The sequence below is a fragment of the Nycticebus coucang genome, chromosome 18, assembly GCF_027406575.1.
Source record: "Nycticebus coucang isolate mNycCou1 chromosome 18, mNycCou1.pri, whole genome shotgun sequence".
Lineage (NCBI taxonomy): Eukaryota > Metazoa > Chordata > Mammalia > Primates > Lorisidae > Nycticebus > Nycticebus coucang.
In genome coordinates, this window is record NC_069797.1 from 33,912,699 (window position 1) to 33,939,171 (window position 26,473).

The following is a 26,473-nucleotide window of genomic DNA, read 5'->3' on the forward strand; positions in this document are numbered from 1 at the left end:
TTCCAACAGATGTGAATGAGAACATACATCATAATTTGAGAATTTGTGCTGTGATGTTTTGGGGAATTGATCGACTTCAAAGTCCTACAATTCTTTAAACAAAAGTTGTAGACATTATAGATAGATATTTTTTCTTTTCTTTTTTTTTTTTTTTTTGAGACAGAGTCTCACTTTTGTCACCCTCAGTAGAGTGCCCTAGCATCATAGCTCACAGCAACCTCAAACTCCTGGGCTCAAGTGATTCTCTTGCCTCAGCTTCCCAAGTAGCTGGGACTACAGGTGCCTGCCACAGTGCCTGGCTATTTTTAGAGACGGGGTCTCACTCTGGCTCAGGCTGGTCTCAAACACCTGAGCTCAGGCAATCCGCTCGCCTTGGCCTTTCAGAGTGCTAGGGTTACAGGCGTGAGCCACCACGCCTGGCTCTATCTATAGTTATAATGCTAGACAACAATATTGTTCAACCTTAACAGAATTTCTGTCCTAAAGAAAATTAAGGTTTTAAAGATGTATGATTATTATATAAGATTATTGTGATAATCTTAGATAATTATTTGTGTGATAGAACAATGTTGTCATGAAATCGTTTGAGTAATAACATTTCACATTCTGAGTGCTAATACATTGATTGAATCAGCAAAGTATCAAACACCTAGGGAATAGGAGGCTGGAAAATTATAAAAAGGAAAAGTTCTTTTCTGGCTAGACACAGTGGGACTACATGCCTTTAATCCTAGCACTCTGGGAGACTGAGATGGGAGGATCCCTTGAGCTCAGGAATTTGAGACCAGCCTGAGCAAGACTGAGACCTTGTCTCTACTAAAAGTAGAAAAATTAGCCAGGTATTGTGATAGCCCCTGTAGTCCCAGCTACTCGGGATGTTGAGGCACAAGAATCACTTAAACCCAGGAGTTTGAGGTTGCTGCAAGCGAGGCTGAGGCCATGGCACTGGACTACAGAGTGAGAGTCTTATCTCAGCTGCCTCCTCGCCCCACGACATTCCCAAACCCTTTTCATTTAGGTGACTGCTAGACTAGCCTTACTATTTGAAATCTTATCTTGAAGGTAGAAAGTGATCAAAAAATAAATTTTTTTTACTCTATCCACACATGAGTTGCTTTGTGTCACCTTTGAAAACTTTAGAAATATTTTATCCACCACGGATTTTTTGGAATTTTGCAGATGTGTAAAAATGGACAACTTTTATTATTTCCTGCATCTAGTTCATTGTCACCAAAATATAAGTTAAGTGCCTAAAATTTTCAAGAGTTTTCAGGAGACAGATTACTCAAAAATGGGATCTATGAAATAACATGTTTCAGACAAATGAATTTACCTTTCATTTAGCTTATGCCAGAAATAGGAGCTGATCTTGTTAGAGCAGTGGTTCTCAACCTGTGGGTCACGACCCCTTCGTAACTATGAAAATACATCCTGCATATCAGATATTTACATTATGATTCATAACAGTAGCAAAATTACAGTTATGAAGTAGCAATGAAAAATAATTTTATGGTTGGGGGTCACCACAACATAAGGAACTGTATTAAAGGGTCGTGGCATTAGGAGGCATTAGGAAGGTTGAGAACCACTGTGTTAGAGGATCATCTTAAAAGAGCACTATGATGGTTTAATTTAGGTGGGGACATCTTTTTTTCTTTGTTTTTTTTTTTTGAGACAAAGTCTCACTATGTTGTCCTGGGTAGAGTGCTGTGGCATCATATCTCATGGCAACCTCAAACTCTTGGGCTTAAGTGATTCTGATTCTCTTGCCTCAGCCTCCCAAATAGCTGGGACTACATGTGCCCGCCACATTACCCAGCTTTTTTTTTTGTTGAGTTGTCACTGTTGTTTAGCAGGCCTGGGCCGGGTTCAAACCTGCCAGCCTTGGAATATTTGGCCGGCGCCCTAACCACTGAGCAACAGGTGCTGAACCTAGGTGAGGACATCTTATGACATTGCTGTTATATTATTAGGTGGCTTAAAAATATACTTGAATGGCAGTTCTTTCTTGTAGAGACAGAGTCTCACTTTATGGCCCTCGGTAGAGTGCCGTGGCGTCACACAGCTCACAGCAACCTCCGAATGGCAGTTCTTTCTAAAGATTGATTTTATATTTCATATATAATAGGTGAATCAGAATCATGAAAATGTGTTGTTTGACCATTCTCCCTGACAATTCATTTTTCTCCATTAAGTTTAAGATTTGGTTTTTGCAATTTTGACCTTCATTTTTCTTTAGATGAAGATGGGTGATAGGTCTCAAAGTAGCTGGAGTATATCATGTTCTGTGGCTCATAGTACCCTTTTATGTAGAAGATTAGCTGGTTTCGCCACAAAATTTCTATGTAGCTGCACTAGACCTAGTTGTTTTGTGGTAGTTGGATACTTCAGAATATTGAATTTGACACACCACCAGAGGCAGCAGCCAAATGACTTTAAAGTAATCGTGTTCTTTACAATTTTTGTTTTTATTTTTATGTTTCTATTTTTCTGGGCAAGGCTCTGCCAGATTTTATAATTTACTATTTGGTTCCATACAGATCTATTTTTTATGGTTTATTTTTAAAAATTATTTTCAGTTTCTTGTTGTATACTTCTGATCACTTAAAACATTTTATATTCTCTTTAATACTTTAAAATTATGTTTGTGCTGACACTCATTTGTAAGGAATTAATTGCCTTTTGTAATCTATGGTTGCAGACTTACCTTTAGTGTGGGTTGTATTTTCATTGAGGATCTATTGTAGTCTTGAGCTGCTGTAGTGTTCTAGTGATGGTTTTGCAATTGTGTTTGCTTGTTGCCTAGCTCTAGATCTATTTTTTTGTTAATTTTCTCAGTCCCAAACTGTATGGGTAGTATAAATTTGGACCTTAAACTCTTCTAATGTAACAGTTCTAGTGACTTTTTTTCATTTCCTCAGAGCTTAGGCAGAGCAGATAAACTTCTTTGTGCTGGTAGATTTTCTTTTTCTTTCTCTTTTTGTTTAGTAAGTACATAGTTCTTAGTAGTTCATATTTTATGCAGAACCCAGGTTCTGATCCCTGCATTATTAAGGTACAGTCTCCATGTGAATGTTCGCTTCCACGGCTGCTATGTTAGGTTAAGGAGATCAAAAACCTCCCTCATCCTTTCTTTGCTGTAGGATCAGATCATGCACTTAAGTTCTCTGGTTTTCACTTTCCACTTAATTTCTGAGTGGATGGATGGAGTTTTTACTGTATTTCTGTTTACTTAAAATACCTTCTTGTTATTCGGTGTACCTGGTCTTTTTAGATGTTTTAGTGATAGGTTTCCACACTTGATATCTTTTTCTCCCACTGCCCCTGTAGAGGTAGCAGACTACATAAGAGGAACATTTTTCTTCCATTTGTTACAAACATGTGTAAGAGTCAGCTTTTCATAAGTTGGTGTTGCTGATCTATTATGTTACGTTTTCTAAGGATTCATACTCTTATTTCTATGCTCTTTGCAGCATAGAAGTTTTTAACACATAAAGTTTTAACACGTAAATCATTGAGGACCACTACTTCACTGCTTCTACTGCTAAGCTTTTGTCATCCTGATGATATGAAGAGCTTTAGGTGGGGTGTCCAACCTTTCCCCCCACTCTGCCACACTTCAGGATAATGAGAGTTGTCTTGGGCCATACATTAAATACACTAACACTAATGAAAGCTGATTAGCAAAAAAAAATTTGTGCATACTTTTCGTGATATCCAAAACTATAGATAAGCAAAAAAAAAAAAAAAATCCTCAAAATTAACATGCAACTGCAGGTTGGACAACCCTGCTTTAGAGTGTAAGTGAGTGCTTAAATAATTTTAATGTTAGCTAAAGACTAAAGGAGAATTTGGGAAGGAAGAAATAGGATTGATTTCATTTTCAGCAATTGAAAGGCTAGTGCAATTAGTAAGTCAATTTTAAAGCACTAAAATGGTTAAAATTCAAGTTAATACTTAACCAATAAGACAATATAGTATTTATGCTTTTTTATCACATCTCTATTCCTCAATTTATAAAAACTAGTAATTTCCATTCTGCTGCTTATTACTTTTTTGATGTATATAAATATGAACAGTGAGTATGCCTTATTAGGTATCACAATCTAATAGATTGGCCAGGCTGAACTGCAACCAAAAAATAGCTGGGTGTTGTGGCGGGCGCCTGTTGTCCCAGCTGCTCGGGAGGCTGAGGCAGGAGAATCGCGGAAGCCCAAGAGCTGGAGGTTGCTGTGAGTCCTGTGACATCATGGCACTCTACCAAGGGCGGTAAAGTGAGACTCTGTCTCTACAAAAAAAATAAAAAATCTGACCCCTATGGTTTTTAATGGAAAAATAGAAGAAAAATTTAATCTTTTTTATTTAGGCTTAAATGAATTTTTCTTTTTCTTTTTTGAGACAGTGTCTCACTATGTTGCCATGGGAAAGTGCCCTGGTGTCACAGCTCACAACAACCTCCAACTTTTGGGCTTAAGTGATTCTCTTGCCTCAGCCTCCCAAGTACTAGGACTACAGGTGCCCGTCACAATGCCCGGCTATTTTTTTTGTTGTTGTTGTTTAGCAAATGAATTTCTTTATTAGTTTTCAGATATCTGCATTTTTGTTAGCGTTACATTTTTCTTTTTTATTTTAGAAATAGGATCTAACTCTGTCATCCATGCTGGAGGGCAGTGGCATGATCATAGCTCATTGTGACCATGAACTCCTGATTTTAAACCATCCTCCCTCCTTAGCCTCTGAAGTAGCCAGGACTACAGGCAGGTACTACCACATCCACTTAATTTGTTGTAGAGACAGGGTCTCACTATGTTGCTCAGGCTGGTCTTAAACTCATGGCCTCTAGCAGTCCTCTCACATTGGCCTCCCAAAGCACTGGGATTACAGGAATGAGGTACCATGATTGGCCTTTTAAGTGTTAGATATTTCTACATTTATGATAACTTCATATTCAATTTAAATGAAGTTTTAGGGTTTAAAAAGATTTCTATCATTAGCTTTATTTTACTGTGAAGGAGAGACATTAGTAATCATATAGACACATGTACAGATGTGAGAAGGGTGATGAAAAAAGGCTTACTGGTTTTTTGAATACAAAGTAAATGTACCTTGTGAATGTAAAGTATGATTTATGATTCCGAAGTCTACTTGACATGAATAGTGAGAATAATACAATTTCTACATATTTGAAATTTGAATTTTAAAAAACTCATTGCGGAAATATTTGTAAAATATGCATGTGAGAGAGAATAGTATTTCAGACCTCGTGTATCTCTCACTCTGCTTCAGCTATTATCAGCATGCTGTGTTTCTTGATTTATCTCTTTTTTTCTTTTTTGAGACAGAGTGTCACTCTATGCCCTGGGTAGACTGCTGTGGTGTCTTAGCTGACAGCAACCTCTTACGCTCAAGCAGTCCCCTTGCCTTAGTCTCCCAAGTAGCTGGGACTATCCGCGTATGCTACCATGCTTGGTTAGTTTTTCTGTTTTTAGCAGAGACAGGGTCTCGCTCTTGATCAGGCTGGTCTCAAACTTCTGAACTCAGGCAATCTACCTGTCTTGGCCTCCAAGAGTTCTGGGGTTACAGGTGTGAGGCACTGCAAGCAGCCCTGTTTCTTCCTTTCTTTTTTAGTCTTCATAGGCAAACCCCAGACATCGTTGTCATTTCACCTGTGCATATTTCAGTATGTATCTCTAATAAATAGATTTTAAAAAATTTAACTATAATCTTATTGTCATACCTAGCAAAACCCATAATTCCTCAATATCACCTTTTACCAAATTTGTGTTTTAATTTTTTTCATTATTTTAGAAATGGCTTCTTCATTTGGTTTATTCAAATCAGAATACAAACAAGAAATTTTGAATAGACCAATTTCAAGCACTGAAATGCAATAACAATTAAGCACCTTCCACAAAAGAAAAGTACTGGACGAGCTTGCTTTATACCACATTTCTACCAAACCTTCACTGAGGAGTTAGTATCTGTATTGCAGAACCTAGTCCAAAACATAGAGAAGGAAGGCAACATGTTCTAGGAAGCAAATATCACCCTGATACCAAAACCAGGAAAGGACCCAACAAAAAGGAAAATTACAGACTGATATTATTAATCAATATTGATGCAAAATATTCAATAAGATCCTAGCAGACAGAACATAGCTACATGTTAAAAAAATTATGCATCTTGATCAGGTGGGCTTTATCGTGATGCAAAGTTGGTTTAACATATTTAAATCTGTAAATGTAATTCAGCACATAAATAGATGCAAAAGCAAAGACCATACGATCCTTTCAGTAGATAGAAAAAAAGCATTCGACACAATTCAGCATTCTTTTCTGACAAGAAGACTTAAGAAAATAGGCAAAGATGGGACATTTCTTAAACTGATAGAGTTTAAGACAGTCATCTATGACAAACCCACAGTCAGTATCATATTGAATGAAGTAAAACTGAAAGCATTTCCATTTAGAACTGATACCAGAGAAGGACATCCTCTATCATCACTGCTATTCAACATAGTGCTGGAAGTTCTAGCCAGTGCAGTTAGGTAAGAGAAGGACATCAAGGGTATTCAAAGGAGACAGAGGACATCAATCTCTCACTCTTTGTAGCTGATAATGCTCTTATACTTGGAAAACACCAGGGTCTAAATCACAAAGCTCCTGGAAGTGATCATGGAATGCAGTAACATCTCAGGATACAAATTCAGTGTCCACAAACCAGTAGCCATTGTATATGCCAATAACAGTGAAGCTAAGAAATCAAAGGCAAAATACTCTTCACAGTAGCTTCAAAGAAAATGAAATACCTGGGAATGTACCTAACAAAGGATGGGACGGATCTCTGTAAAGACAACTACAAAACCCTGAGAAAAGAGATAGCAGAAGACATTAACAAATGGTAGAACATACCATGCTTATGGCTGGGAAGAATCAACATTACTAAAATGGGGCTGGGCACGGTGGCTCACGCCTGTAATCTTAGCACTCTGGGAGGCTGAGGCGGTGGGTGGATTGCTTGAACTCAGGAGTTGGAGACCAGCCTGAGCAAGAGTGAGACCTCATCTCTACTAAAAATAGAAAAACTAGCTGGGCACAGTGGCATATGCCTGTAGTCCCATCTGCTCAGGAGGCTAAGGCAAGAGGATTGTTCATGTCCGTGAGTTTGAGGTTTCTGTGAGCTGTGATGCCATGATACTCTGTCCATGGCAATAGAGTGAGACACTCTTAAAAAAGTTTATTTAAAATGTCCATACTAGTCAAAGTGATCTGTAGATTCAATGTAATCCTTATCAAACCAACATCATTCTTTGAAGAACTTAAAGAAAAATAGTACTTTGTTTTATGTAGAGTCAGAAGAACCCATGAATAGCCAATGCAATTTTAAGAAATAAAAACAAATCTTGAGGCATCACATTACCAGATTTCAGGTTATATGCAGTTATCAAAACGGCATGGTACTGGCACAAAAATAGAGATGCAGATCTAAGGAATAGAATAGAGAACTTAGAGATGTATCCAGCCACATATTGCCATTTGATCTTTGATAAACCAAACAAAAGCACACTGCAGAAAAGAATCCATATTTAATAAATGGTGCAGAGAGAACTGGTTAGCCACATGTAGAAGACTGAAACTGTACCTGCACTTACAAAAATTGATGCAAGATGAATGCAAAAAGATTTAAATCTAAGACATGAAACACTAAAAATTGTACAAGAAAGTGTGAGAAAAACTCTTGATGCTATCATCTTTGGAGAAGAATTTATGAAGAAGACTGCGTTGGCAATTGCAGCAATACCAAAAATAAATAAATGGGACATGATCAAGCTAAAAAGCTTTTGCAGAGCCAAAGGTACAACAACTAAAGCAAACAGACAATCTTCAGAATCGGAGGAGGTATTTGCATGGTGTGAAATTGACAAAGGAATTTAGTCAACAAGAAAAAAGAACAAACGATTCCGTTTATAAGTGGGCAAAAGAATTGAACAGAAACTTCTCTGAAGACAGATGAATGGCCAAACATGAAAACATGCTCATCACTTTGCAATATCTAATGAAATGACAAATCTAAGCAACGACCATCAGTGGTCATGCTTTATCATTAGAGAAATGCAGACCAAAACCACTCTGAGATACCAACTAACTCAGCGAGGATAGCCCATGTCACAAAGTCCCAAAGCTGCAGATCTTGGCATGGATGTGGAGATAAGGGAACACTTTTAAACTCTTGGTGGGATTGCAAATTAATATAGCCTCTTTGGAAAGAAGTATGGAGAATTGTCAAAGAACTCAAAGTTGAGCTTCCATTTGATCCTGCAATCCCATTACCAAGTATCTACCCAGAAGAAAAAAAAGTCGTTTTATTACGTTTGCACTAGAATATTTATTGCAGCTCAGTTTACAATTGCCAAGACGTGGAAGTAACCCAAGTGCCTGTCAACCCATGAATGGATTAATAAACTTTGGTGTGTGTATACCAGGGAATACATACTACTCGGCCATAAAAAAGATGAGAGACTTTACATCTTTTGCATTAACCTGGATAGAGTTAAAGAACATTCTTAGTAAAGTATCACAAGAATGGAAAAGCAAGTATCCAGTATACTCAGTATGAAACCAATAGTAAAACAACTATACACACACAGGAGAGAAAAACACAGGTATATTCAAGGGGGGCAGAGGGAGGAGAAGGCGGGATGGGTAAGCTCTCACCTAATGTGCACAATGTAAGCCCCAGATGAAGGGTTCACCTACAACTTCACTTTTACCTTAGAAATGCAAACTTTATAACATAATCATTTGTACTCTCATGTTAATATGAAATTTAAAAAATACAAATAAGATTGATACCTTATCATTGGTTGATAGTTCTCTTGAGTGTCTGTTAATTTATATCATTCCTTTATTGTGTACCTCTCTCCCCATTTTTTTCATGCTGTTTATTTGTTGGTCTGGGTCATTTGCCTTGTAACATTTTCTACACTCTCTATTTGACTGTTTAATTGGATTCAGGTTCATTTGGCTGAGGGGACAAGAATACTTTACAGCTGGTTCTATGTAATTCCTGTTGTCATATTATCCTACCTGTTGTGTTCTAATCAGCTGTTAGATATACATGTTAACAGCATTATTTATTCATTTTAAAGTTTTCCATAAAATTTTTACCTGATGGTTTTAGTAACCACTGATGGTCGTTGCTTAGATTTGTCATTTCATTAGATATTGCAAAGTGATAACATCTTCAATTCTGTCATTTATTCTTTATTTTTAAATTGTGATTCTTATAAAAAAAAATTGTGATTCTTATAAAAGATTTTTGCTGGGCAGCGTCTGTGGCTCAGTGGGTAGGGTGCTGGCCCCATATATCGAGGGTGGTGGGTTCGAACTTGGCCCCAGCCAAACTGCAACAACAAAAATTGCCAGGCATTGTGGCAGGTGGCCTATAGTCCCAGCTATTTGGGAGGCTGAGTGAGGCAAGAGAATCGCCTAACCCCAGGAGTTGGAGGTTGCTGGTGAGCTCTGACGTCACAGCACTGTACCAAGGGTGATAAAGTGAGACTCTCTCTCTAAAAAAAAAAAAACAACATTTTTTTTTGCTTAATTACTTACTGAATTATCTTGCAATACACTCAACATAGGGAATACAGGATTGAGACATGATGATAGTTACTCATTTTCAGCACTAGTTACCCTAACAGCTGTGAAAGGTTACCTATGAGGTCCCCCCCCCAATATTCCTACAGACTCATAAGAGTTTTTATCTTTTTATAAATAAGGATTTTTATCTTTTATATAGGTTTCAGTTGTTTTAGACATTCTTTTGATGCTTGAATTATCTCTTTTTTAAATGTTGGGAGCCCCTTTAAATGCATAGCTATGTGATTTTTTAACATGACTCTGGTAGTTGATAGTTTACTTGTTTTCAAGCTCAAGGTGACCTAGGTTCATCTTGGATATCTTTTGCTCCAATCCTGGAGTTGACTCATTTTCCTAAAGAACCCTGGCTAAAAGTATGAAAATTTCTTTAAGCACCTCAATTTTAAAGATAGGGATACTAAGTTTACTGAATCATTGTGATTTCTTTTATCATGTCTCTTAAATTATTTGTTTCTTTAGTTTTTTTTTTTTGAGACAGAGTCTCATTTTGTTGCCTTCAGTAGAGTGCTATGGCGTTATAGCTCATAGCAATCTCAAACTCTTGGGCTCATGTGATTCTCTTGCCTCAGCTCTCGAGTGGCTGGGATTATGGGCACCTGCCACAATGCCTGGCTAATTTTAGAGACGGGGGTCTTGCTCTTGCTCAGGCTAGCCTCGAACCTATGAGCTCAGGCAATCCACCTGCCTCGTGTTTCTTTAGATTTTTATAAGGAATATTTATTCCCTTATTTATGTCTTTACTCTTATAAACTCATCATTGGGGAAAGAAACTGTTGAATTTCAGAATATCTTAATATTTGATTTGATAATTTATTTTTGGTTTTTACTTTTCAGGTTACAGGAATTGACCGTTTGTTCAGAAGACAATGTGGATGTTCATGATATAGAATTATTACAGTATATCAATGTGGATTGTGCAAAATTAAAACGACTCCTGAAGGGTAAGTTTAAATGTACGATGATATATCTGAAATTAATCACTGGGTTAAAAACCAGTATGGTACTAATTATATTAATTGTGTTGAACTGAAACATCAAAATGATTTTGTAATGCAAGTGTTTTTGTGAAATGGCCAATAATACTTATGATTTACTCATTTCCAAATCTTTGAAAATAATGTAATAGAGAAAATGAATATCATAAATCCTGGCAATGGAAAGTTTTATTCAACTATAATTTTTGCATTTAATAAAGGGAACATAAGGGTGTTGCTATTTAATTTTTCTGGAATTTTATTCTTAAGGACGGCTTTGAAAGTTACCTGTTTAGCTCTTGTAAGAAGAGTCTTTAGCAGAATGTCAAAGTTTCATTGCAGAATGGAACTGGAAAATTGCGATCTTATGGTGAGAGGATGGATTGAGCCAGGGTTTCAGCTCTCTTACTAACTTACTGACTGGCTTTACAACATGATAAGGTCCTTTAACCTTTGAGTGCCTCATATTGCTTCCCTGTAGAACATGTCAGTAGTAGTTCCACTTGGGAGTATTGTAACACCTAATATGTGATTTTAAAGCTTTGGGGAGTGCTTTACATGATTATGTGGATTGAAATAAACTATCAGAAGGAACTGAGAGAAATTCTGTCATAGCAATGAGGTGTTAATAGAAATCAAGTATCAATGAGTATTATTCATAAACTGAGTGTGAATACCTAAGTTTCATTGTATAAAAATTGTTCTTTTGTTTTAGGTATTATTATACCCTGGCTAATTTATTTATTGCATTTAAAAAAAATTTCAGGTTAAGATGAGGGTACAAATGTAGAATGTTTGTGTTTGTTAGGTACAGTTTCTATTGTAGTTGTGTTGCACACACAGGAGGTTGCCATGCCATATGTCTTTACCTTGTGCCCGTTAAGTGGGAGCATACAATCCCCCTCTCTCCTCCTCTCTTCTCATTTTCTCCTCCCCTCTCTCCATAACTTGAATTGAGTTTTTCTCTTATGTGGGCATGTATTAGTTTTCTACTGGCTTCATATTAGTATTGAATACATTGGATTCTTGCTTTTCTATTTTTGTGATTCCTTTACTAAAGACAACGTTCTCAAACTCTATCCAGGTTAATACAAAAGATGTAAAATCTCCATCTATTTTTATGGCTGAATGGTATTCCATGGTATATACGTATACCACAGTTTTATTAATCCATTCATGGGTTGATGGGTTGTTTCTGCGTCTTGGTGATTATAAATTGAACTGTGATAAACAATCTAGTGTACATGTCTTTATGATAAAATGATTCTTTCCTTCTGGGGAGATGCCTAGTAATGGGATTGCAGGATCAAATGAAAGGTCTATTTTGAGTTCTTTGAGGATATTCTCTATACTTTTTTTCTAAAGAGGCTATATTAGTTTGTAATCTCACCATGAGTTTAAAAGTGTTCCCTTCTCTCCACAGCCATGCCAGTTTGACTTGCAGCTTTGGAACTTGGTGATGTGGGCTTGGTTTGATAGTTTTCGTTTGCATCTCTTTGATGATTAGGGATGATGATAATTTTTTCTTATGTTTGTTGGCCATTTGTCTGTCTTCAGAGAAGGTTCTGTTCATGTCTGTTGCCCAGTGATAGATGGGATTGTTTGCTCTTTTTTTTATTGATTAGAGTTCTCTGTAGATTCTAGTTATAAGCCCTTTGTTAGATTTGTAATATGGAAATATCTTCTCCCATTCTAAAAGTTGTCTGTTTGCTTTAATTGTTGTGTCCTTAGCTGTGCAAAAGCTATTCAGCTTAAGTCTGAATTAATTCAGTCTTAATGACAGATATTGAAAACTTGGTATGGTATGCCAAGTTAATGGGCACAAGGTAAAGACATGGCACACCTCCTGGGTGTGGGACACAGCTGCAATAGGGACCTTACCTACAATCAGTCTTAATTAAGTCTCGTTTTTTTTGTTGCGATTGTCAATGAAGTCTTCCTCATAAAATATTTCCCTAGGCCGACACATTCAAGAGTTTTTCCCATGCTTTCTTCTAGGATTTTTATCATTTCGTGTCTTGGATTTAAATCTTTTATCCATTTTGAGTCAATTTTTGTAAGTGGTAAAAGGTGCAGGTTCAGTTTCAGTCTTAGTCTTTTACCTGTGTTATCGAGTTATCCCAGCACAATTTTTTGAATAGGGATTCTTTCCTCCAGTGTATACTTTTGTTTGTTTTATCAAAGATCAGATGGTGATAAGAGGCTGGTTTTATGTCTAGGTCTTCTATTCTGTTCTATGTATCTGTTTTTCTGCCAATACCATGCTTTTTTGATCACTTGTAAACCATGGACTTGTAGTATAGCCTAAAGTCTGGTTGAATGATGCCTCTGGGTTTGTTTTTATTCCTAAGAATTGCCTTGGCTCGGGGCCTGTGGCTCAAGCGCCTAAGGCACCAGGCACATACAACTTAGTGGGCAGGTTCGAATCCAGCCTGGGCCTGCCAAACAACAATGATGGCTGCAACCAAAAAATAGCCGGGCATTGTGGCAGGTGCCTCTGGCCCCAGATACTTGGGAGACGAAGGCAGGAGAATCACTCGAGCCTAGGAGTTGGAGGTTGCTGTGAGCTGTGATACCACCGCACTCTATCCAGATAGCTTGAGGCTCTGTCTCAAAAAAAGAGAATTGCCTTGGCTATACAGGGTTATATTAGGTTTCATACAAAATGAAGAACTATTTTTTCAATTTCTTCAAAGTATGATGTTGGTATTTTAGTGGGGGTTGGACCCTGGCTAATTTAAATGTGAAACCTTATAGTATGCAGTGCACACTTTTATTTTCCTTTGTATCTTGATTGAGGAATTGTCAAACATTAATGTTTTTAATGGCCGACCTAAAAGAAAGAGAATGAGTTATGTTAGCTTTGAAATGTTGAACAGTGCCTTAGTGTAATTTTTAAAATAACCTGTTTTGAAATATCTGTTCTTTATATTTGCTTGAAACTCAGAAACTATTTCACCAGAGATATAAAAAGGCTGTATTTATAGATGAATAATATAAAATTATATTCTATCTGTATTGCTTTTGTTCAGAATTTATGATTTTAGGTCATTACTATTGTGAAGCCAAGCAATAATTAAATCAGTTTTCAGTAACTTTAATAAAGAAAAAATGGATTACTTTTGCTGTTGTTATGCTGAGATATGAACACATGAATAGCAATTATTTTAGATTATAATAAACTGCCATTCAATTTATAGTTGAAATTTGCAAGTTTTTAATATCTGTCATTAAACATTGAGCAGTTAAGAGACAGAATTGTAGAATTTAGAGCTCTCAGTGAATTAAATTTAAGAAGTATAAGTGGGGTTTTATGAATTTTAATAACTGTTTAGTGAGGTTGGAGTGAACAGTTTTCTTAGATATGTTCAACGCATAATAATTAATTGAGATGTTTCTCTATACCCAAATAAGAGAAACTAACTAAATGTGGACAAATTACTTTCTTTTACCTTGAGGTAACTTTTCTCCAGTTAGCTCCCTCATGAACATGAATTCAGAATATACATTGATAAATATATAAAGTATAAAGCCAGTATTAAGTAGACCAGCAAAAGATGGCTCTAAGTGACAATGGTAAAAGGAATATGGAAACTTTTTTCCCCCCAATCTGAATATTGATTTTTTATTTTTTTTTACCCCAGTCTCACACTGTCACCCTAGGTAAGATGCTGTGGCATCATAGCCTACAGCAACCTCAAACTCTTGGGCTAAAGAGATCCTCTTACCTCATTTTTCTATTTTTAGTAGAGACAGGGTCTCACTTTTGCTCATGCTGGTCTCAAACTCCTGAGCTCAGGCAGTGCACCCGCTTTGGCCTTCCAGAGTGCTAGGATTATAGGCGTGAGCCACCACACCCAGCACTGTTATTTATTCATTTATTTTTGAGACAGAGTCTTAATTGTTGCCCTCAGTAGAGTGCAGTGGTATCATAGCTCACAGCAACCTCATACTCTTGGACTCAAAGCGATTCTCTTGGCCTCCGCCCCGCTGGTAGCTGGGACTATAGGTGCCCACCACAACGCCTGGCTAATTTTTTTAGAGATGGGGTCTCGCTCTTGCTTGGGCTGGTCTTGAACTCTTGAGCTCAAGAAATCCACCCACCTTGGTCTCTTAAGAGTGCTAGGATTACATGCATGAGCCACTGCGCCCAGCACTTCCACTTCTAGATATTTACTTACCTTAAAGAAATAATGAGTAGTGTGGGACAAAAATTTGTATATAACTAATTAAAGTTATTTATGCTAGTGAAATATTAGAAATAAGTTGAATGTTACAACTGGAAAACATCTAAATAGCCAGTGACTTAACTATTCAGAAATATCAAAACATACTGAAAAGATTATAGCTTTGTAGCCCAATTCAATAATTTATTAGATCTATAACCTTAGACATGCAGCTGGACAAACTGAAAGCATTAAGATTGAGAAAGAATTAGATATACCCTACTGAAAATACATGGCATGTTGTAATTGTTCAATACAAGAAGTATAAGTATAATTTCTGGTAATTACTATTGTATGTAGGGCCATCAAGAAATATATATGAAGAATTTTTAAAGATATAGGAAAAAAATGAGGATGCTATTTAAAGTGAAAAGGACAGGTTTGGGATAACTTATATTACCTCAGTTATGTTAAATATGTTTTTCTTATACATGCGTAATAAAAAGGATGGAAGAAAATTCACCAAATGTTTAATTGTCTCTGAATGGGAGAATCATGGATGTTTTAAATTTCCCTTAGACTGTTGTATATTTTTTCAATTTTCTACAATGACTATGTGTTTTATATTCTTTTGAAAAAGCAAGTTATCCTTAAAAACAAAACAAAGGGCCAGGTGTGGTGGCTTATGCCTGTAATCCCAGCACTTTGGGAGGCTGAGACAAGAGGATTACTTGAGGCCAGGAGTGTTCAAGATCAGCTTGAGCAACATAGTGAGACCCTGTCTCTACCAAAAATTAAAAAAAAAAATAGCCAGGTATGGTGGTGTAAACTTTGGTCCCAGTTATTTGGGAGGATGAGGCAGGAAGATAACTTGCATCCAGGATTTAGAGGCTGCAGTGAGCTGTGATCATGTCATACTCCAGCCTGGCAACACTGCAAGACCCTGTTGCAAAGGAAAAATAGGGAAAAACAGTCTTGAAAGTTCAAGCTGTATTTGTGTTTTATAGAATTTTGTCTCTAGCAGACCTGACTAGTGAGTTTTATATTTATATTAATTTTGTCTTTACCCTTTCATTGCTTACAAATAATAGTGCAACAAAAGTAATACATACAAGGAAAGTTATTTTTGCTAGTAGCTCTAAGCTATATTTGTGTTAACTAATTAGAGTTTATTAATTTCCCCCCCAGAAACAGCATTTAAATTTAAAGCCCTAAAGAAGGTTGCACAGTTAGCAGTTATAAATAGCCTAGAAAAGGTAAGTTACAACCTCTTTGGTATTTAAATTTTGGTTTTGGTTATAAATTTTGCTGTCTTTATTAGCATTTTGAATAAGTGATAGTTTCACATTAAGTTTTAGGAAGAATACATTGTAATATTCTTATGAAGGAAATTAGAAGTTTGTGACATTGTATTTACTATATAAAGAAAAGGTCACTTATTTTGTATAAAGATACGTGTTTTGTTATTTGTAGGCATTTTGGAACTGGGTAGAAAACTACCCAGATGAATTTACAAAACTATACCAGATTCCACAGACTGATATGGCTGGTAAGGATGAGATTGATATTTTGTCTTTTAAACTCTTATGAGGTAAAAACCTATTACTTACCAAGTTATTTTTGTTATAAAGGTGCATTTATGCCATCTATTGTTAACTGATATCAAATAGAAGATACTGTTTTTCCTCATATTTCTCAATTATTTCTCAACCCTTTTCCTTTCCTTTGAGGAAGTACACACAAGTTTTATAGAAGCTTTGCCTTTTTCTTACAGAGAAGCACTTTTTTGTACTCTGTTTTATTTTGTATTTAGGGAAATATGTATAAAGTAGTAATATTCTTAGCTATAATGTAAGAATTTTCAGAACACAGCTGCATAGTAGAGAACACAAACTCCTGGAGAACTTTGGTAATTCTGTTTGGGAAGCTCTCTAGTCTTGGGTACATCATACTTTGTATAACGCTCTGCACATTGAGACTAACCTCACGATCAGCCATTCTAAAGTGTGTACTTTTTCAGGATGAATCAAGATAGCTCTTCTAACACATGAACAACAGTGCATTCTATGTCTACTTACCTGAATGGATTTGTGTAGTTGTTTAAGTGAACTTCCAACTTTATATTTTAAAATGTGGCCTTTGGGTTTTGGATAGTGCTAGCTTTTAGTTTAATCCCAGGGACTTTTTTCTCATCTAATAATGTCATTTAATACATTTTTCATGTAGAGTGTGCAGAAAAGCTATTTGACTTGGTGGATGGTTTTGCTGAAAGCACCAAACGTAAAGCAGCAGTTTGGCCACTACAAATCATTCTCCTTATCTTGTGTCCAGAAATAATCCAGGATATATCCAATATATCCAAGGAAGTGGTTGATGAAAACAACATGAATAAGGTGAGGAGGGCAAAATAATTTCCATTATGTTCAGATGTGAAATAGTTTATTTTACTCAAAGTGTGTATTACTTGAGGCTCATCATTCTTTAAACAAATGACTTCAGGGGACCGTTTAAATTATTATCATTTTAGATCTCTTTGCTGGCCTTAGCAGAGACATACATAATTTTATTTGGAGGAGAGTTAAATAATACTACACAATGATCAAAGATTTAAAACAATCCCTTAGTTTCTTTTTTTTTTTTGTCAGAGAAGACTGAATGATCCCTCTTAATGTTAAGCATAGTTTCTCTAAAATTCACTGCAAGGGTTATACTACTAGGCTTCATCACTTTTATAGTGTGTTATGTGTGTGTAATTAGGTGTGTTTCTACTCAGTGCTACTGAAATTGTCTAGGGACTCATTTTAGGTGTTTTAGAACAATTTTCACAGGGTTTTACTAGGCTATCATGTGCACCATCTATAGTGGTATTGGTGCTGTAACAACTGGTAATTTTAAGAGTCACAATTTTTTATATTTTTTAATGGTACAATTTTATTTAAAAAAATTTTATTAAATCGTAAGTGTACATTAATGCATGTATGGGGTACAATGTACTGATTTGATATACAGTATGGAAAGTTTACATCAAACTTGTTAATGTAACCATTACCTCACTTATTTGTTGTGGTAAGACATTTATACTCTTAATAGTTTTAAAATGCACCATTGCATTATGCACATTAGATGAGATCCCACCAAATACCCTCTCTCCTCCCAGTCTCCCCTCCTCTTCCCTCCTCTTCCTCTCCCTCCTCTTCCCTCCTCTTTTCTGGACTGTAGTTTTGTTTTATCATTTGTATGATGATTATATATTGGTTTCATAATAGTATTGAGTACATTGGATACTTTTTCTTCCATTCTTGAGATACTTTACTAAGAAGAATATGCTCCATCCAGGTAAACATAAAAGGTGTAAAATCACCATCTTTTTTGAGGCTGTATAGTATTCCATGGTATACATATACCGCAATTTGTTAATCCATTGGGTTGATGGGCTCTTGGGTTGCTTCCGTGATTTGGCAGTTATGAATTGGGCTGCAGTAAACTTTCTGATGCAAATGTCTTTGTTGTAAAATGATTTTTGATCATCTGGGTATATACCTAGTAGAGGAATTGCAGGGTTGAATGGCAGATCTACTTTTAGTTCCTTGAGTGTTCTCCAAACTTCTTTCCAGAAAGGACGCATTAGCTTGCATTTCTACCAGCTGTGTAGAAGTGTTCCCTTCCCTCCACATCCACGCCAGCATCTGAAGTTTTGGGATTTTGTCATATGGGCTAATCTTACTAGAATTAGATGATATCTCAAAGTCGTTTTGATTTGCATTTCTCTGATGACTAAGGATGATGAGCATTTTTTCATGTGTCTGTAGGCCATGTGCTTGTCTTCTTCAGAGAAGCTTCTTGCCCTCAATGAAATGGTTTTTTTTTGTTCTTTCCTTATTGATTAGTTTGAGTTCTCTGTGGATTCTAGTTAGCAGACCTTTGTCGGAAACATTACCTGCAAAGATCTTCTCCCATTCTGAAGGCTATCTGCTTGTTTTACTTATTGTGCTTTTTGTCTGTGCAGAAGCTTTTTAGTTTGATCAGATCCCAGAAATATATTTTTGGTGTTGCTTCAATTGCCAGTGGGGGTCCTCCTCGTAAAAAATTCTCCCAGGCCAATTTCTTCAAGGGTGATAAAGTGAGACTCTGTCTTTCAAAAAAAAAAGACAGCACCCAAGGGTCACAGTTTTTTTAAACTAAGAGCTGAGTATTGATCTTATTATATTTAAATTTAAGGATGCACTTTGTTTTGCAAATCCATTTTTTCTTATTGTGCTACTTTGAGAGAAATAGTTTTGGCTGAGTAAACATATGAAGTAGGTTCTTGTGTGATTTGCTTATAGATGGAGATGTTCTAAATCAGCAGAATGACTCAGTACTTTGTAGAAATATTGGACAGGGAATTTATGCATGAAAGGGTAAATAAATGACCTAGGTAATCTTTGAGAGTCTGTGATTTTATGGTACTCTACTTAGGTCTATATCCTAACTTTTCTATTATGAGGAACCATTTTTCATGTAAAAGAGATTGTTTTTGAGCCCTTCAAAATAGTATACATATTTTTGTTTCTGTTTATTGGGAAAATAGAAATAAGTAAAAAGCTACTATAAATTCAGTAGTACTGAAGCGAATTTGTTTTCATGATCACAACTTTATCTTTCTAAATGTTTCTTGGTCATTTATATCTTCATTGAATTATTTGTCTTTTATTGATTTTTAGGGCATACGTATGAGCATTTTTTATTTGATTTCTCTTTTTAAACTTTAGTTACACTGAAGGAAGTTAGTTAACATTCCTTTAGTTAAACTTTAGTTACACAGTTCTTTTTGCTGCATATTGGTAGATATTTAAAATTTGCATGTAATCAACTCAGTCTTATTCTTTTTTTGTCTCCTGGCTTTTTTGGTCAGACCTCTCTTTCTCCAAGATTTTTATTCATTTATTTTATTGACATATAATTCATGTACCATAAAGTTCACCCTTTTGAAGTGAAAAATTCATTGGATTTCACTTTAGATAGCAGTGACATACAAAGTTGTATGATTGTCACTGCTGTCTAGTTCCAGAACATTTTCATCTTCCCCCACAGTAACCCAATGTCCATTAGTGGTCACTCTCTGTTGCCCTCTCCCTGTATCCCTTGGCAATCGTTAACTACTTTTTGTCTCTGTGGATTTGCTTATTCTAGTCTAGACATTTCATATAAATGGAATCATAAAATATGTGACTTTCTTATCTGGCATGCCCCTAGATTTTTGAAGTATGATTTTACATTTTTTTTCTGGGTTAAAAATTTAGATCTTTAAATCTTTCTCAATTTTTAAAAATGTATTTATTTTTTATGTATTTTCTAGACGTTCCTTCTGAACTAACCAGTGTTAATGGCTGGTGTGTATCCTTCTATTCATATCTACTTGATCATACAAACATTCAAATGAAAACACACAATTACATATAAGGTGGTAGTGTTTATATTTTAAACTGAAATTATTTTATGCATATTGCACTGTATCTTGCTTTATTTGCCTAGGAATATATTCTGATTATTCTTCAAAATAGTTGATAGAGATCGAACACATTCTTTTTAGTGTTATTGGATAATATTTTATTATACTAATGAGTCTCATTAACTCAACCATTTCACTGTGAATGGATTTATTCAAATGTTTTCAGTTTTTTGACACTATAGTTAATCCTTAAGTAAGTAAGTATCTTTGTTCACATATTCTTAACTGATGTTTCTAAATCTGTAGACTAGAATTCCTGACTGGGATTTCTGTGTCATGGGCCTTTGTATTTAAAATTTTTAATAGTTATTACTAGATATACATTCCCCAATGTAAATAGCTATATCAGGTCATATTTTACCAACACTAAATTAGATTGCCTATTTTCCTGAATGCTCATCAGCACTACCAACAGAATATCATTATGTTGCCCTCGGTAGAGTGCTGTGGCGTCACAGCTCACAGCAACCTCAAACTCCTGGGCTTAAGTGATTCTTTTGCCTCAGCCTCCAGAGTAGCTGGGCCCACAGGCACCCACGACAACACCCAGCTATTTTTTTGTTGCAGTTGTCATTGTTGTTTAGTTGGCCCTGGCCAGATTCTAACCCTTCAGCCTGTGTGTGTGTGGCTGGCACCAGAACTCCTGTGCTACGGGTGCTGGCCCAGCACTACTTATTTTTAACTCTTTAAATTTTGCCTCAGTAATGAGGTAAGATAGTAGTATTTTATCTAGAGTGTTCTTACTACTCCCCACAAAGGTAAACTGTGTAAGGTGATGGCTCTGTTAATTATCTTGCTTGTAGTAACCATTTTACAATATATGTAGATCAAAAACATAGTGTTGTACACTTTAACTATACATAGTTTTTGTCAGTCATACCTCAAGAAAGCTGGTAAAGAATGTCATTCCAAAAAGAAGAAAACATTAGATACTAACATTAAAATTATATATAAATTTTTAAGCATAGAATGCTAACAATATAAAATTAGGAACAAGACTATTAACTGATAGATACTGGCATTTGTATTTGTGATGGTAACTCCACATGCATAGATGTTGGTAGCAAGTTATAATTATGGACAAAATGAAGATTATGTTATATACCATAATATGAAAATATATCAAAGGTGCATACTTTTTTACTTAAATATTTGTATTCCAGTGCTTATAACAGCTTTATTCATAATAGCCTAAATTTGAAAATAGCCCAAATGTCCGTCAGCTGGTGAATGGATAAACCAGCTGTAGTACCTTGAGATAATGGAATATTCCTCTGCAGTAAAAAGGAACTAACTGCTGACTCAATAACATGGGTAAATCTCAAAACCATTACTCTAAGTACTGAAGAATGCAGACTCAAGAGATGACATGAATTATGTGAATTCTTTTAAAGAAATTTCTGGAGAAGACAAAAACAGGGACAGAAAGCAGGTCAGTGGATGCCAGGGGCAGGAGCTAGGGGAGGAAATTAATCGGAAAGGACCACTAGTGTACTTCTTGTAGTAATGGAAATGTTCTGTGTTATGATTATGGTTGTAGTTTCACGACTATTCTTTCTCAAAGTGCGTCAAATTGTACATTTAAAATTGCTGATGCTCATAGGTTAATTATCCCTCAATGAAGCTAATTAAAAATAATTCATATTTAATAAATGGTATAAAAGAGAAAAATGTAGGGCGGCGCCTGTGGCTCAGTCGGTAGGGCGCCGGCCCCATATACCAAGGGTGACGGGTTCAAAGCCGGCCCCGGCCAAACTGCAACCAAAAAATAGCCGGGCGTTGTGGCGGGCGCCTGTGGTCCCGGCTACTCGGGAGGCTGAGGCAAGAGAATTGCTTAAGCCCAGGAGTTGGAGGTTGCTGTGAGCTGTGTGAGGCCACGGCACTCTACCGAGGGCCATAAAGTGAGACTCTGTCTCTACAAAAAAAAAAAAAGAGAAAAATGTATTAATGATTCCAACATTAGTTTTCCAATGAGAGAAGTAAGATACTCAAATGAATATTTGTAGAGAAGAAAGATAGTATCTCATTTTAATTTTTATTCCCCTTAAAATTAGGTTCGGGATCATTTCATATGGTTCTTGAGGATTTGCATGTTTTCTTTATCAAAGTGTCTGTTCACTTCCTGTACCTATTTTTCTATTGTTACTTGCCAGTCTCCAGTTAATTTAAATAAGGAGCAGCAATCCTTTATTTTTAGTCTGATGTAAATGTTTTTCTAGTCAGTTATTTCCTTTGTTTTAGCAGAAATGAATGTAACAGTTTCTCATACTCCTGTTAATATTTTGATATATTGCTTATCTTTCTTTTTGTATATAATTAAAAAAATTGAACAACCAATTCTTATTTAATTAAAAATCTCCTTTGATTTCACTAATTCCTCCTCCTTCTCCAGGGACAGCCACTTCGTAGAGTTAGATTTGGACTCTTCTAGTGTATCTTTTATTTATTTATTTTTTTATGGCCCTTGGTAGAGTGCCGTGGCGTCACACAGCTCATAGCAACCTCCAACTCCTGGGCTTAGGCGATTCTCTTGCCTCAGTCTCCGAGTAGCTGGGACTACAGCGCCCGCCACAACGCCGGCTAGTTTTTTGTTGCAGTTTGGCCGGGCTGGGTTTGAACCTGCCACCCTCAGTATATGGGGCCAGCGCCCGAGCCACTGGTGTTGCCCTATTGTAGCTTTTATATGTTTATATGGGGGGAGAATAGACAGAAAGATACAGTTATCTAGTTCAGTTGTTTCTCAAAGTGTGAAACACTTCAGCGGAAGCATCACCTGGAAACTTGCTAGAAATGAAGATTCTTAGGTCCCTAACAGGACTGCTGAATCAGAATCCCTGCAGGTGGGTCCCACACCTAGCAACCCATTTTTATCAAGTCTTCTAAGTGATTGTGATGCATACTGAAGTTTGAGAACCATTGTTCATCTAGGTCATTGTTCTTAACTGCTGTATGATGATTCACAAATTCAGTATATCATACATATTTTTAAGAAATGGGGTCTTGGGCCGCATCTGTGGCTCAAGGAGTAGGGCGCTGGTCCCATATGCTGGAGGTGGTGGGTTCAAACCCAGCCCCGGCCAAAAATCACACACACACACACACACACACACACACACACACACACACACACACAAAGAAATGGGGTCCTGCTATGTTGTTCGGGATGGTCTGGAGTATCTGGGACTATAGGCACATGCCACCATGTCTTGGCTTCAATATACCATATTTTAAAATCTCTTATTGCCAAGCATTTAAGTAACTTTTCTTTTAAAAATAACAGTAATGCAAAGGAAACAATCAACAGAATGAAACGACAACCTACAGAAGGAGAAAACATATTTGCAAACTGTTTGTCCAACAGGGGATTAATATCTGGAATACACAAGGAACTCAAGCATCTCAATAGCAAAAAATAATCCAGTTAAAAAATGGGCAGTTGATAGGAACATATATCTTTTTTTTTTTTTTTTAAGACAAAGTATTACTGTATTACCCTCGGTAGAGTACTGTGGCATCACAGCTCACAGCAACCTCCCAACTCTTGGGCTTAAGCTATTCTCTTGCCTTAGCCTCCCAAGTAGCTGGGACTACAGGCGCCTGCTACAATGCCCAGCTATTTTTTTTTTTTTTTTTGTAGTCATTATTGTTGTTTAGCAGGCCTGTGCTGGGTTCAAACTTACCAGCCCTGGCGTATATGGCCAGCATCCTAACCACTGAGCTACAGGCACCAAGCGTGGATACTTGCCTCTCCATTCTTGTGATACTTTACTAAGAATAATGTATTTCAACTCCATCCAAGTTAATACAGAAGATGGAAAGTCTCCATCTTTTTTAATGGCGGGTTAATGTTCCATGGTATACATATTCCACAGTTTGTTAATCCATTTCTGAGTTAGTGGGCATTTAGATTGTTTCCACATTTTGGTGATTGTAAATTGAGCTGCTTTAAACAATCTAGTGCAACAAAGTTATGATTTAATAAAAAAATTTTTAAAAAAATATTGAAGCAGTAGTACCCTGAACCCCATAAATGCATCAATGTACAAAGTTATGATTTAATAAAAAACAATTAAAAAATAAAAATAAAATAAACAATCTAGTGCAAATGTCCTTATGATAAAATGATTTTTTTTCTTTTGGGTAGATGCCCAGTAATGCGATCGCAGGATCAAATGGGATGTCTACTTTGAATTCTTTGAGAATTCTCCATACTTCTTTCCAAAGAGGTTATATCAGTTTGTGGTCCCACCAACAGTGTAAAAGTGTTCCCTTCTCTCCATATCCATGGTCTGGAATAATTTAAATAATAAAAGTGACCTGATTAGGTAGAAATCACTTATAAAATCATTATGATTTTAAGTTTTCCTTTGACTTCTGCTTATAATCGTTAATGGTAATATAATAAATTGACATAATGGAAAATCTCACTGTCCATCAGAAAGGGCATTCAGTGGCAATGCCTCTTGCTGGCCTCCCATCTTCAGTTTGTACTTTTTCTCCTGAGTCAAGTAGTCTACTGGTACAAGTACTGGTTTCTTATGGCTATTTCTAGAACTAGCTTCTGTATCTGTTTATATAAAATAACTCATTGATCCCTTTTTCAAGCTGCTGAATCCTTATGATCTATGTAGTTTTTCTGTTTCCTCTTAAATTTTTTTTTTTTTTGTAGGGACAGAGTCTCACTGTACCGCCCACGGTAGAGTGCTGTGGTGTCACACGGCTCACAGCAACCTCTAACTCTTGGGCTTACGCGATTCTCTTGCCTCAGCCTCCCGCAGCTGGGACTACAGGCGCCCGCCACAACGCCCGGCTATTTTTTTGTTGCAGTTTGGCCGGGGCTGGGTTTGAACCCGCCACCTTCGGCATATGGGGCCGGCGCCCTGCTCACTGAGCCACAGGCGCCACCCCCTTAAAATTTTTTTTGTGGTGAAATACACATACATAAAATTTACCACCTCAACCATTTTTAAGTATACAGTTTGTTATGCTTAAATTAATTGCTAAGGATAATTCATTGTTATGTGTCCAGTCTCCCCCCAATTTTTTTATCTTCCAAAACTGAAACTCTGTATCAATTAAATAACTTCCTATTCTCTACTACCTTACTCCCTGGCAGCCCCCTTTCTGCTTTCTGTCGCTGTGGATTTGACTACTTTATGTACCTCCTATGAGTGTAATCATGGAGTATATGTCTTTTTGTGACTGGCTTATTTCACTTAGCGTAATGTCCACAAAGTTCATTCATGTTGTAGCACCTCAGAATTTTCTTCCTTTTAAAGGCTGAATCATATTCTGTTGTTTGTATATGCCAACATCTTAATTATCCAAATTTATCTGCCAGTGGCTGTTTGGGTTGCTTCTACCTTCTGGTTATTGTGAATAAAGCTGTTACAATATAGGTGTCCAAATAACTCCGAGAATCTGCTTTCAGTTCTTTCAGATACATAACTAACAATAGAATGGTAGATCATGTGCTAATTCTATTTTTAAGTTTTTAAAGAATTTCTGTTTTGTTTTTTTTTTTTTTAATAAAAGCTGTGTACATTAATGCGGTCATGGGGTACAATTTGCTGGTTTTATATACAGTTTGAAATATTTTCATCAAACTGGTTAACATAGCCTTCAAGGCATTTTCTTAGTTATTGTGTTAAGACATTTATATTCTTCACCTGTAAATTTCACATGTACCCTTGTAAGATGCACGTAGGTGTGGTCCCACTAATTACCCTGCTTTCACCCATCCTTCCCCCTCCCCTCCTGCTCCCCTTACCTCATCCCCCTTCTTCTTGGGTTATAATTGGGTTATAGCTTTCATAAGAAAGCTGTAAATTGGTTTCATAGTAGGGCTGAGTACATTGGATACTTTTTCTTCCATTCTTGAGATACTTTGCTAAGAAGAATATGTTCCAGCTCCATCCATGTAAACATGAAAGAGGTAAAGTCTCCATCTTTCTTTAAGGCTGCATAATATTCCATGGTGTACATACACCACAATTTATTAATCCATTCATAGGTCGATGGACACTTGGGCTTCTTCCATGACTTAGCAATTATGAATTGAGCTGCAATAAACATTTTGGTGCAAATATCTTTGTTATAATGTAACTTTTGTTCTTCTGGAAATATACCTAGTAGAGGAATTGTAGGATGGAATGGCAGGTCTGTTTTTAGATCTCTTAAGTG

At 36.4% G+C, this 26,473-nt stretch overlaps 1 protein-coding gene across 4 annotated transcripts in view; it reads left to right on the forward strand.

Annotated features, from left to right (window-relative positions):
• Positions 1 to 26,473, forward strand: part of NF1 (neurofibromin 1) — a 308,789-nt gene that overhangs the window by 66,855 nt on the left and 215,461 nt on the right. For all 4 annotated transcript variants that reach the window (XM_053567657.1, XM_053567660.1, XM_053567661.1 and 1 more), the window contains exons 5-8: positions 10,494 to 10,600; positions 15,988 to 16,055; positions 16,273 to 16,348; positions 17,026 to 17,192. In XM_053567657.1, the coding sequence (XP_053423632.1) occupies positions 10,494 to 10,600; positions 15,988 to 16,055; positions 16,273 to 16,348; positions 17,026 to 17,192 (418 nt within the window). The remainder of the gene's footprint in view (positions 1 to 10,493; positions 10,601 to 15,987; positions 16,056 to 16,272; positions 16,349 to 17,025; positions 17,193 to 26,473) is intronic.